At 53.9% G+C, this 12,496-nt stretch overlaps 2 protein-coding genes across 2 annotated transcripts; one reads left to right on the top strand and one right to left on the bottom strand.

The window, feature by feature from the left end:
- Positions 1 to 203: 203 nt before the first annotated feature.
- CLUP02_10227 (uncharacterized protein) lies at positions 204 to 2,623 on the bottom strand (the record flags this gene model as incomplete). The annotated part of the gene is made up of 4 exons (XM_049289203.1): positions 204 to 610; positions 722 to 1,092; positions 1,213 to 1,340; positions 1,526 to 2,623. 4 exons carry the CDS (start codon positions 2,621 to 2,623, stop codon positions 204 to 206), a joined length of 2,004 nt encoding a protein of 667 aa, XP_049146348.1.
- A 739-nt stretch (positions 2,624 to 3,362) lies between these two features.
- Positions 3,363 to 11,311, top strand: CLUP02_10228 (uncharacterized protein; the record flags this gene model as incomplete). The annotated part of the gene is made up of 10 exons (XM_049289204.1): positions 3,363 to 3,508; positions 3,574 to 3,841; positions 3,935 to 3,959; positions 4,037 to 6,468; positions 6,544 to 7,301; positions 7,356 to 9,188; positions 9,464 to 9,500; positions 9,790 to 10,498; positions 10,610 to 10,896; positions 11,009 to 11,311. 10 exons carry the CDS (start codon positions 3,363 to 3,365, stop codon positions 11,309 to 11,311), a joined length of 6,798 nt encoding a protein of 2,265 aa, XP_049146349.1.
- Between the last annotated feature and the right edge of the window lie 1,185 nt (positions 11,312 to 12,496).

Consider the following 12,496-nt stretch of genomic DNA (forward strand, 5'->3'; position numbering starts at 1 on the left):
TATCTCGACGATGAACGTCGTTCGACTTTGGGTATCTCTTGTCTAAGGGGCAAGCTTATTGCTACAGTGTTCATGCCATGCACCCCACTTCGACCGTCCTCTCTCCTACAACCTCATAGGGTATTCGTCATAGTACTCTCCTCAATCTTCTCCAACCATGATTCCTCTGGGAATTTGAAAGGCTTCCAGTTTTGATAAGACTCCTAGCCCATCGTCATCTGCGCCACCTCCTCCCGCTGAACCTCCTTTCCAGCACCGCCGCCGCCGCCGCCATCACTCGCTTTAGTTGTCTCCGGCGCAGCAGCAGCATGGCCAGGTTCATCAGCGTAGCGATTCATAAGCGCGCCGCTGACCTGCCAGACGTCCACGTCCACCGGAGCCGCTCCCGTTGTCGCGACAGGATGAGGCCGGTACTGCTGCTCAGTCTTATCGAGCTGCAGGGCCAGCTGCTCCAGGGCCCACGCGATGTCGCCGAGGCGGCCCCAGATCCCGTAACCCTGGCGCTGGATCTCTTCGGCGAGCTCGACCTGGTGGTTATCCTTTAGGGTTGGGTTGGGGACCACTACGAGGGGGACGCTGACGCGCATTCCGTCGAGGATGGTTCCCGTGCCTGGAAATATCTCGAGTCAGCTTACACATGCACACACATATGTTTTTGTATAGGCGGATACATATACTTGGGAGCATCGAGTTACAACGCGAAGGATGATCCCTAGCTTACCTGCATGACAGATGACCACACCAGCCTCCCGCACACCTGCCTGCGCTCTACATTTGACCATCTCGGTGGTCAGGTCATCGACAAAGTCAAAGGCGGTGATTTCGATTCCCGGGTATTCATTCAGAAGCGGAGGTAGCATCTGGCGGGAGAATTCTGCGTAGTCCTTGCCACATTGGAGCGTGAGGTGTGTGTAGCGATTCGAGGTGACATGGTCTAGGAAGGCGGCGGAGAGGACTTCAGTAAGGAGCTGGGTGAAGCGGGCTGTTGCGCCTACTGTTACGAGACAGTGGCGCTCGAGGGGCGTGGCTGGTTTTGCGGCCATGATGTGGTTACGGCGCACCGTTGTGCTGAGCGCGAATGAGAGACGCGGTCTTTTGTGGTCGAGGTTTGATTGTTTATGAAGAGACGTCCGAGTGAGTGGATGGCGATTTGAGGTTGTGTTGAAGCTCTCACGGAAAGTCACTTCTACAGGCACGGGCACCAAAAGGCACCTTCCACTGCCTTGGGTGACGTTCGGCCGCTGTGGGACAGCCGATTGGTCGTAGGATGGGCCAGCAGATCGGGTGTTGTAGTGGCCGCTGGCCTCTATGAAGGTGGGATCTACGCCCTGGCCAGGAAGCTAGGGCCGTCCTTGGCTACCCGTCTAGCTGGGAACCCTTAATCTGTTCCAAAACCAGCCCAGCTTGCTTCGTTGAGGTCCAGGGCATTTTCAACTTCACACGTTCTTTTACAATGGTTCATATTCATCTATGGGGTATCTATTTTACTGCCATCCTACTCTCTAGCCTCCTGCTTCGATTCTACCTTCGTGTACTGATTGGCTGTCTTCTGAAATCTCCAAAATGGCTCGACACCCATCTCTTGGAATCTCTTCTTCTCGTACACCTTCGTTACCCCCCAGCTGCTCACAAACATGACCAATACGATTCCAATTATGCATACGCCGGCGATGAGTGGCGCAAGAATCGAAAAGACTGTAAAGCCATAGCTCACACTTTGGAACGCGCTGTCACCAACGAGTCTGTCCGTGGCTAAGCCGACCTGCATCGCTGTCAAGACGATGACAACATAACCGAGCATCGCCGCCAGCGTTGCAAAGTTGTCCCGGATCAAATCTTCGTACACGGCGTGAGAGACTACCTTGGAATACCCCCGGAGCAAGTATCCCAGGCGGACGCGGTAAATCTTGTTCAGTCGACTGAGACGAAGCTCGCCGTACCAGTACCGCGGGTTGACGGACGCATAACAATGGTTCTGCGCGATCTGGGCCGATATTGCCTTCCACTGGTACCAGTTCATCCGATCCGGGAGCAGGCCTCTTTCGACGGCTATGCGGAAGTCGCTCTCATACGCGATGAGGGCTGTGTAAGTGAAGAGGAAACCGAGCGCGCAGGAGACAAGCTGCTGCTTCCGTGGATCAGACTGATCGCCCGAGGCTACGACTAAGTTGGCGGCCCAGAAGTCTGGGCTCAGCAGCCACCGTGGTATCGGCTTGACGAAAATTCGGTTCTTGGCCCAGACGAGATGCAGTTCGGGGTTCTCTGTGATGTGGATCTCGCGCGATATCGTCTGGTAATGCAGAGGTCGAGGCGGCATTGGACGGCCGCAGATCCAGAGAAGATCCTGGACATCGTTGAGTCGTCGGACAAGCAGCTCTTGTTCCAGAAACTCAATGTCGTCGGCTTGCGGCACAGTGATGTGATCGTGCTTGCTTCGGCTCGTTGCCGGTAGCAGATCGCTCCAGTCTCTTGGCTCCTGCACTGTCACTGCGGGATTGACAGCGTCATCGAGAACCCGGACAGTAAAGGGCACAGACGACTTGTCCATGGTGCAACTCGAGAAGCTTGACATGTGGACGGCGAATCTTGCTTTGTGCTGGTCTTCGGCGTTGTCTGGTCCCATAACTTTCGGTCCCGACGCTCTTCTCTGATCTTGGCGAGAGATATCACGGTCCTCCGAGGCGCAGTCTATCAGATCGTCGCTATCGGGAAGCGGGATGTTGGTGACAGACCGTTCTTGCTTGCAGAAACGCCCGCAATGGAAACGACTCCAACGGTGGTAAAAGCCCGACCGAAAATAGCCAACGACGTGATTAAAAACCTTTCCAACAAGCCCGATTTGGCTGGTAAAAAGAGTAGGCAACGATGTACCAAGGGTTCCAACAGTGGCGGTCCCCTGTCATTTTAAGATGAATTGATTGCCTAGAGCCTTCCCGCCTGCAGCAAGCAAACCGTGTTGAGATTCCGAATACAGACGAACCCGAACTCGCTACTGCAGCGTGAGACGAGTTGCTTACTTGTGGGACAGCGCTACAAAATTAGAGGTGGCTTTGGTTCAGCTGAAAGACACTATTGGCGCAGTCGGACGATCGTTGGCATCGCAGGAATACAATGCATGGGGGTGGCTGACACCGCTAAGGTCGTTTCGGGCCGCCCAGTTGCAGGGAAGGGGGCTTATTAGCATTTTGGACCCCAAAGTGGCAGCCCTGTCAGGCTATGCTTTTTACGCCGGTGCCTAGCTCCGTGGTCGGTTCGTATTCAAAGCTTGTTGATCCCCAGTTTCTCGGAAGTCGCGGTTGCATTTGTCGTCTTGTCAGATTCGTTTCGTTGTGTATGTTTCTTCGCAGCGAGTAGTCACCATCATGTCTATCCGCCGCACGGGAACGAGAAGGGTGCCTCACGGCGCCCCTGGGGCTCCGAAGCCCAAGACGACGTATCAGACGGTTCAGCAGGGCTTCAGGGAACTGTACAATCCTCAGAAGGAGACTGGGTCTGCCATTGATGTTGAGTATGTCTCGATCTTCTTAAGTTATGAGTTGTGGTGGTATCTCAAGAGTCTAATACAACCGATAGTGTTGTCTTTGTACCTGGATTAGGTGCCCATCCGGAGGACAGCTGGAAGTCGGAAGCCGGTTTCAACTGGGCAACCGGAATCTATGAGGGTGTCACGAAAAACTCGTCTGGATCTACCAGCAAAAAGGATGGTCTGGCGAGGGACTTCCCCAAGGCTCGCATACTTTTGTACCAGTATGAATCAGCATGGGTTGGGGATCTCAAAGTCAAGACTTTCTTGAGAGACATTGCCAAATCAATGTTGGAAGGGCTGCAAGCGAATCGTGAAGTAGGTTGATCGTGCTGAAGTTCGAATCGCGAGCTTGATCTAATTTGAGATGTAGAAGATAAGAGATCGCCCCATTGTCTTTATCGGACACAGCATGGGAGGTCTGGTTATTGCCAAGGTAAGAACCCGGCTACAATTGAATTGATGAAGTGAGTCGAGGCTTACGGAATGTCAAGGCTATCACACTTGCAGCAGAAACATACAGGGAAATCTTCCCAAGGCTGTTTGAGTGCATCGCTGGATGCGCCTTCTTTGGAACGCCGTTCGGCGGTGCTCAAGTTGCCGCCATCGCCTCCATGCTGGGTAGTATCGGCGAACAACTCGGGTACACCAAGTCGTCGGCGTTGGTAGATATGATGAAGCCCGGAGACGAGAGCTTGAACGAGCTCCGAGGCGACTTGCTGCGGTTAGCTGCCAAAATGAGCCCGCACGTCCAGCTCTTTTGCTTCTACGAGAATCACCCAACGGACTTTACTCAAGCAAAGCTAGGCCCAACCATGTCGAAAATCGCAAAGACGGTTGTTTCCAAGAAGCTGCAAGACTTCGTGTCCAGAGAGTCAGCGACATTACCCGGAATCCAGGAAATGGGTCTTGCCGCCAACCATCGAGATCTTGTAAAGTTTAGCGACTTCAAGGACCCCCGGTACCAACTCGTCAGAGAGCCGCTTAAGAGACTCATTCATGGCGCCAACCTGGTCGCCAAAAACAGACTCAACTCAACCCGTGGAATCGAGCCAGAGGTTGTCAACAATGTCATGGAGTTGCTGAACGGCGGTCAAGTCTCGAAGAAGCGCAAAATGCTTGCGCCTCAGTTCCCACCATCGATCTGGATTCCCAAGGCGGAGGCATACTTGGAGTGGTTGAAAGAGGACCACGAAGCGGGGAGCGCGACACAAAAGCACAGAGGACAGGCGCTGTACGTCCGCGGTCCAGAGGGAAGAGGAAAGACGCGAGCGACTATGGCGGCCCTCCAGGACATCGACAACATCATCTCAGCCGACGAAAAGGTGAACCACGGGCGAGGAGCCGCCCTCGTTGCGTACTTCTTCTGCGACCCGTCTTCGGACTTCTTGACTGCTGAGGACTTGCTGAAGTCGCTGGTGCGGCAGCTCATCGGCCAGCAAGCCACCTTGTCTGTGTACGCGAAGCACTTTGTGAAGAAGAAGGGCGAAGATTCGTCAAAAACTTCGGCGAATCTCACAGTGGAGAACCTGTGGCAGACTCTTCAGGATATTCTCACAGACGAGTTTATCGGTCGCAGAGTCTACTTCGTCATCAACAACTTGCACGTTCTGCCTGAAGATGCCGAGTCAACTGTAAAGTTGATGCGGTTCCTCAACGCCGAGCTGCAAGAACTCAAGACAGAGGACGACAAGCGAGTGCCTACCAGATGGTTTCTCACAAGCCGGGAAGTGCATCACGTGGAAGACTCGTTGAAGGTGGACGGAATCCAACTCATCGATCTCGAGGATGACAAGTACTGCGACCAGGTTCAGCGGGAGCTGCGCAAGGCGGCACAGGAGAAGGTGCAAAAACTCGGCGAGGACAAGAATTACAACAAGGCACTCACATACTATGCGAGCAGTCTAATTGGTAAGAGGGCATCCAACAGTCAATGGATCAAGCTTTCCTGCATGCAGCTTGCGGAGCTCCCTAAAGCAGAAAGTGATCTCAAGATTAGACACATGCTTGAGGGTATGCCTCAGGAGCTCAAGGCTCTCTTGGACGCTGCGTGGGCGCAAATCTTTCAATCTAACGAAAAGGAGACCGACAAGATAAAGGAGCTGCTGCGGACACTCGTTCTGACGTTTGAAGAGCCTACCGAGGATGAGCTTGTTGTTTTGGCGGGCTTTCCTGCCACGGAATCAGGAAAGGCCGAGCTTCAAGATTTGGTGAAGAAGTGCAGGCCGTTGTTGACGGTGACGAGAAGCGGCAAGTCTGAAAATACCATTGGCTTCATGGACAGGGTCGTCAAAGAACATCTCCTGGAAAAGGAGACGTCCAGAAAGACGCTTGGCATGTCGAATGACGAAAACAAGTGGCAGCAAGGCATCATTGCGCTCCGGTGCTTGGCTCACATCAAGGAAGCGTTCAACTTTCCTGAGGAAGTGAAGCCTGTTGTTGAGGAGGCTCAGGAGGAAAACGAAGAGGCAGAGACCCAGTCTGCCAAGGACGAGGACGAGGAGAGTGAAGTATCCGAAGCAGATGGGCAGGGGAGCGCCGCTACTGAGTCTGAGCAAGACGATTCGGACAACGACACGGACTGGGACGACGATGAATCCACCTACGGCTATCAAGACGACGAGGCCGAAGAGGCGAGAATACTGGCCGAGAAGGTGCTACCCTACCCCATCAAGCACTGGCTGCACCACGCCAGCAGAGCTACACTGGAGATCGCGGAGGATCTCAGCGAGGATGAGTTTTGGAGGAAGCCGGAGTCTTTGATTAGGTACCGGTGGCTCGTCGTCTACATGTCCATGACGAAAGTGCTCGATGGCTTTGAAGCCAAGGAGTTGACTGCTTTGCATATCGCCGCTGCGGTCGGATTCAAGCAGCTTGTCTCCGCGCTCATCCAGAACGGCCATGAGCACGAGATCAACAAGAGGGACAATCTCGTCAATACCCCTGTAAGTCTACATTCTATCCAATCTTGAGCCACTGCCAGCTCGGAAATTTTGGCTAGTTACTAACATTCGTGGCAGCTTCATTTCGCCGCATACATAGGCAGACCAAACATCGTGGACGAGCTTCTCAAAAGAGGCGCCAGTATCGACGATGGTATCGATATTGGCGAGCAGACTCCGCTACACATGGCGGCATTTGCTGGCCACGTCAAAGTCATGGAAAAGCTCATCAAGAGAGGCGCAAATGCCAACGCCATCGCCAGTGATGTCGGCCCAGTCATGAATGCCGCCATTTCTTCCGGTAGTCCAGATGCCGTCAAGCTACTTGTCGAGAAGCAGGTTTCGCTAGCCGTCGAGGACGAGAACATTGACTCGCCTCTGGCGTTGGCTGGTCTCCACGCAGACCTGTCCATGTTTGAATATCTCACGCAAACCTACGCTGACAAGCTCCCGGCCAAAGAGTTTGACAAGGCCTTCATCAAGGCTGCCGTTTCTGGCAGGGTGGACGTGTTCAACAAGTTACTGACTTACTCTCACCCCCAAGAGTGCTTCCAGACTGCGATGAAGGTGGCGGCAGAGGAGGAGAACTGGGACATTGTCATGATACTTCTGGAGCAGCGCAGAGGTCTCGACTGCAACGATCTCTTCCTTAGTGCGGCAACTACGGCGGAGCATCAAGACAAAGTCTTGGAGGCTGTCTGGAAATATACCAACGGGAACATCAGACCGGAGATTCTCAATGAGAGTCTATATGAGGCTACTGATCTCGAGAAGGAGTCTACAGTCAGGTTGCTGATTGATGACTTCAAAGTCAATCCTAACGCCACTGGAGAATAGTAAGCAACCTAACCTACTACATCGTTGCGGAGGACCAGACTAACAACGTTCAGTTATGGAACCGCCTTGACTGCCGCAGCATATGATGGCACCCTCGCTATCGTCAAATTGCTCCTGGACAGAGGTGCTGATGTTGACGCACCAAACGGGTGGGCTATCCAGGCCGCTGCTGCGGAGGGCCATTACGACGTGGTCAAAGAGCTTCTCAACCGAGGTGCCGACGTCAATGATCTTACTACAAACGAGAACTTCCCACAAGGAACGGCTCTACAGGTCGCTTGCGAATCGGGCAAGGTGGAAATTGTCACACTCCTGCTTGAGCGTGGTGCCAACCCCGACCTCGGCACTGGAGAAGATACCTGCCCGATCATCGCCGCTGCCATGAAAGGAGAACAGGCGATTCTCGAGCTTCTTGTCAAAGCCAAGGCCGAAGTCAATGTCTTTGGAGGCTGGGACAATTCGACAGTCTTGATTAACGCCGTCATCAACCTTCCAGTCGAGTCACTGCGCGTTCTTGTGGATGCGGGTGCCGACGTCAACCTGGCTGACCAAGAGGCCGACACACCCTTAATTGTTGCCGCTCGGGAAGGAGATGCGGACAGTGTGAGGTTCCTCTTGGATAATGGCGCCGACATCTTCCACGTCAACGAGGACAACGAGAACGCCCTTCAATCAGCCATACAGTACGGAGACGACGAAGACTGTACAGCAGTGCTCGTGGAACGTGTCTCGGAACTCATGGCGGCTTTGAGCAAGGCCATGAAGAATGGCAATACGGCCGTGACTGAAGTGATCCGCAGCGCTACTATTGCACACCAGGGTCTCAATTACGACGACGACGAAGATGCGAAGTCGACACAGAGTCAAGATGACAAGCAGCCGACGGCCTCCGAGGATAGAGGCGATGTCTTCGACGAAGACAATGACAAGGGTAGCGACGAAGACACCCCTCGGACGGAGTCATTCCCCAACAGCGCCAAGAGAATCGACAACGCAGCGTCCGAGGAAAGCGCTTATCGGCCCGTGAGAGAACTATCCGAGGAGCTCGAGGCCGCCCTCGTCACCCAGGTCTCGTTACTTCAAAATTTTACCTCCCCACCGCCCCGGCCAGAAAAGGTACCGGAGCGAGAGCAACCCGTGGAGATGCCGCCAACGACGATTGCGGAACTGCCCTCCCAGCGCAGATACTCCCAGCAAATGCAGCTGGAGGAGCAGTTGGGCCACTACGAATTCGACCAGCTCACCCGCATGGACTCCTACTCGAAGCCCGCCTTTGTCAAGCAGCCGACGCTGCAGTGGGCCACGCAAGCCGAGAGCCTGCCCGCCAGCGAACCGCTCCTCTCGCCCGGCCAGGCCCCGATCCGACGGAAGCCGGCGCCCAACACGACGACGTTCGGCGCATCGTACACCCAGAACGCCTCACCCGCGCCGTCAAATGTGTCAAACAGCCAATTCTCACCACCGGCGCCCTCGGCCACGCTCCGTAGAGCGAGTATGGACCAGCGCTCCTCGTACCAGAACTCCACCTCGTACCCGGGAGCGCCTACATACCAGGGAGGAGCGGGATACGCCGCCAGCCAGACGCACCTCGCTTCTTCTTCACAACCCCCGCCGGCCGCATCCGCGACCAACCTTGGCCGGATGTCGGTGGACTACCACGCCCCGTACGACCCGTCGTCGTTTGACAGACCGACGCACAGCCCGGGGACAACGCCGCCGCAGAAGACGCAGCCGTCCCCGGATCTGCCGTTCCAGCCGCCGGGTGCATGGCAGAATAGCCCTCCTCTTGCGGGTAGTCAACAGCAGCAGTCTTATTTTGGCCCGATGAGTGGATCGCCGCCTCAGCAGCAGCAACAGCAGCAGGAGTGGGTTGGTCAGGATGGAAGGTGAGTTTTCTCTCAATACTAAACCCCATCGGCTACGATGGCAAAGCTAATGTTTTGCATAGCAGGCCTGATATGAAATCCCATCGCTCCTCTTTCTTGGGGATGAAGAACACATTGGATAAGGCGAAGCAGTTTAGCACGGGCATCATGAACCGGAGACCGTCAGGATTTTGAGTGGCATGATGCAGTTGTGGGGATAATGCGATGGAGTGATGTTGTTTGAAATTCGCAAGGAGTTAATGATACCATAATGAAAGTCTTAATATGATCGTCAGAGTATTATTCGCGAAAGCCGGCGTGGAAGATGATTCAGTGCGTTCCAGTTGACCTAGCCGCAAAATTCAAGAAGTATTGACATAGAAGAGACGATCTGATCGTTTGGAACTGGCTGTTGATGATCACAGTATAACAGATCACAAACTAAATCTGATGAACATGCATTTTATCCACCCTAGTATAAAAAATAAAATAATAATTGATGCTTTTGTATCATCTAGCTACCTAAAACTAACTAGCTTTCCTGACGAATCCAGATGCTTAGAATATTGATTGTTCTTACGACTTATCCTTGAATCGACTATACTCATGGTTGTGGCGTTAGCAATCGAAGGACCCACATGCGTGGCTTGATGATTGGATGTGGCTGGAGCTTGATCCAAAAATTTCCGGGGACAATTCCCAACTGGCCATCTTAGCAGAGCGCGATCAATCCCAGGAAAACCAGCATTGTTCTCTGGCCAATGTAAACGGAACCACGCCCAACATGGCAGCAACAGGGCAAGCATTCCGACTCTGCGTCCGCAGCAGTCGTCGGATACCATCGACGCCGCGCATCGCCGCAGCCCGCACGACGACGACGGCGACGACGACCCAGAGACGAGCCTTTACCGCCAGCACCACGCAACAGGCACGGAAAGAACGCGAAGAAATCTATGAAGATCCGTACGACCGCAAGCGCGAGACTGTCGAGGAGCTGGTGGCGCGCCTCAAGCCCGAGGAGGTGAAGAAGCTCGAGAGGCTCCAGAAGCAAGACCCCGAGTTCCAGTCCATGTCAGTGGCCGAGTCCTTGAAGGCGCGGATTGCGAAGCAGGGGCCGCTCCCGCCGTTGAGATCGACGAAGTCGCCGAGGCAGCAGGTACAAAGGAATTCGTTCTGGTACGATGACGATGACCCGACGGCGCCGATAGATCCCGCGTTGGAGGAGTTTGAGGAGGACGACATCACGCCCATGGCGCACGGGAAGCTGGATGAGATTCGCGAGTACAGACATTACCACCGCATTATGGCGTGGGAGATGCCGCTGCTGTCCAGTACGTTGCAATTCCCATTTCTGCTCCTCCTTTTAGCTCCTCAGAACCCCCCTTTACACTCCCTCTCCCTTTGGACAAAACAAACGATGTGCTGACTACGGATCCAAACAGAGCTCGCCAAGCCTTTCGAACCGCCCAAAGAGGACGAGGTGTTGCGCTTCCGGTACACTTCGTACATGGGCGAGCACCACCCGGCGGAGAAGAAGGTGGTTGTGCAGTTCTCGCCGGCCGACCTGGGGCTCACCGACGTGCAGGCGGACAAGCTCCGCAAGCTTGTCGGGCCGCGGTACAACCCTGAGACGGACGTGGTCAAGATGAGCTCGGAGAAGTACGAGCATCAGGCACAGAACAAGCGCTACCTCTCCAACTTGGTGGACGACCTGATTGCCAGCGCCAAGGTAAGCATTTGTCTTCACGACTTCACATGCATATATGTCCCCGATACACACGCTTGCCAAGTCTAGTTTTGTTACGAGAACCCAAAACTAACAATGGAAAACTCTACAACAGGACCCCAAGGATGATTTCAAGGACATCCCCCTCGACACACGGCACCACGTCTTCAAGAACAAGCCCAAGTTTCCCAAGGAGTGGCGCATGAACGAGGAGCGCCGCAAGGAGCTCGACGATTTCCGCCTGCGGGCGCTCGAGATCGACGCCGGCAAGCTGGAGGAAGGACAGGTCATCGACGGCACGGAGAAGATTGAGCAGTTCCTCGCGGCGCCGCCGCCCGAGACGGAGGGCAAGGTGGCCGAGATGGTGGCTGTCCGGGGCCGGGGCGGTAACAAGCAAAAGGGTCTCGGCCGTCGGTAGAGGGTTATATCGTACTTGCACCATCACCCACTACCACTGCTCGGCTTGAGTGCCGCAGACTCGGTGTGCCTCTCGTCCAATATCTGTTTTATCAGACTTGGTCGGGGGCGAACCAGAAACCTTGTGTATGACTAGGCGGCGTGGTCCCGTTCATGGGACTTTGGCCTGCCCTTGTAACATCTCCATGTATACATCCGTGCCAGATCGGAATTATAGAAATTCAAAAAACAACGGTGGCTTGCGTTTAGATGCCCGTATCAATGTTATATGATATGACAAGTCAAGGCTTTCTCGTTGGCAGCGGCTTTGTTGAAGGATAATGCTGGCTGATGGGAAGAGCTTGTCAAATATGGGCGGTAACCACGAATTGCTGACACCATCCTCTCATCATTTCCATTGTGCCATAAGCTTATACGACTAGAAGCTTGTACTGACGACCGAAAAGTTTGAGGGTCACAGTCCTTTGTTTGGCACATCTATTCTCGTCTGATTAATAAACAAATCGGCCGCCGTCAATGACATTCAAATATGCATATTTCGTTAAACAGAATCCGGCATGGAACCCACCCGCTTTCCGCGGCCATGACTATTTTGCCCAATCGAGTTTTAGAGAAACAATGGGGTTAAATCATATTCAGTGAGACCAAAAAGGGGGACCTGACCTAAACATGAGTTAGGGAAACAGACGCGCCTTTTCGAGGACAGGGATTGCTTGCGTCTACCTTAGTCAGCCGTCTTGATGGAGACGTGTTGAGTGATGATGCCTCGGCAACTTTTTTCTAATTTATTCCCCTTATGTCCTGCTCACCATTTTTTGCAGGCACGGCAGGCTAGGACCAGATCGTGCAGGTGCAAATGGGCAGGGGGTGGCGCCCTGTACCTATGTGGGGAAGAAACGGAGCAGCGGGATTGGCGAGCGGCGGCGCCGTCTTGGGTGATCCCGTCTTGACCAAGTTAGCCTGGCACGACCTGGCTAGAGCTCCCAAGCTTTTTTTGCCTCGGACTTTAGCTAAGGAAACCTCAAAGCTCAAGCATGCGCTCGTCAATCTTGTTAAGTGTTATCTGACATGGACCGTGAGGATGGACGGTTCACCTGAAGCTATTAGTCTCTTCAAAAGACAGCTCGTTGATTCTCTAGTTTGGGGCATGGAACAAACTAGAGAAGAACGAAGAGCTTCCACGACC

Source organism: Colletotrichum lupini, chromosome 5, assembly GCF_023278565.1.
Source record: "Colletotrichum lupini chromosome 5, complete sequence".
NCBI lineage: Eukaryota > Fungi > Ascomycota > Sordariomycetes > Glomerellales > Glomerellaceae > Colletotrichum > Colletotrichum lupini.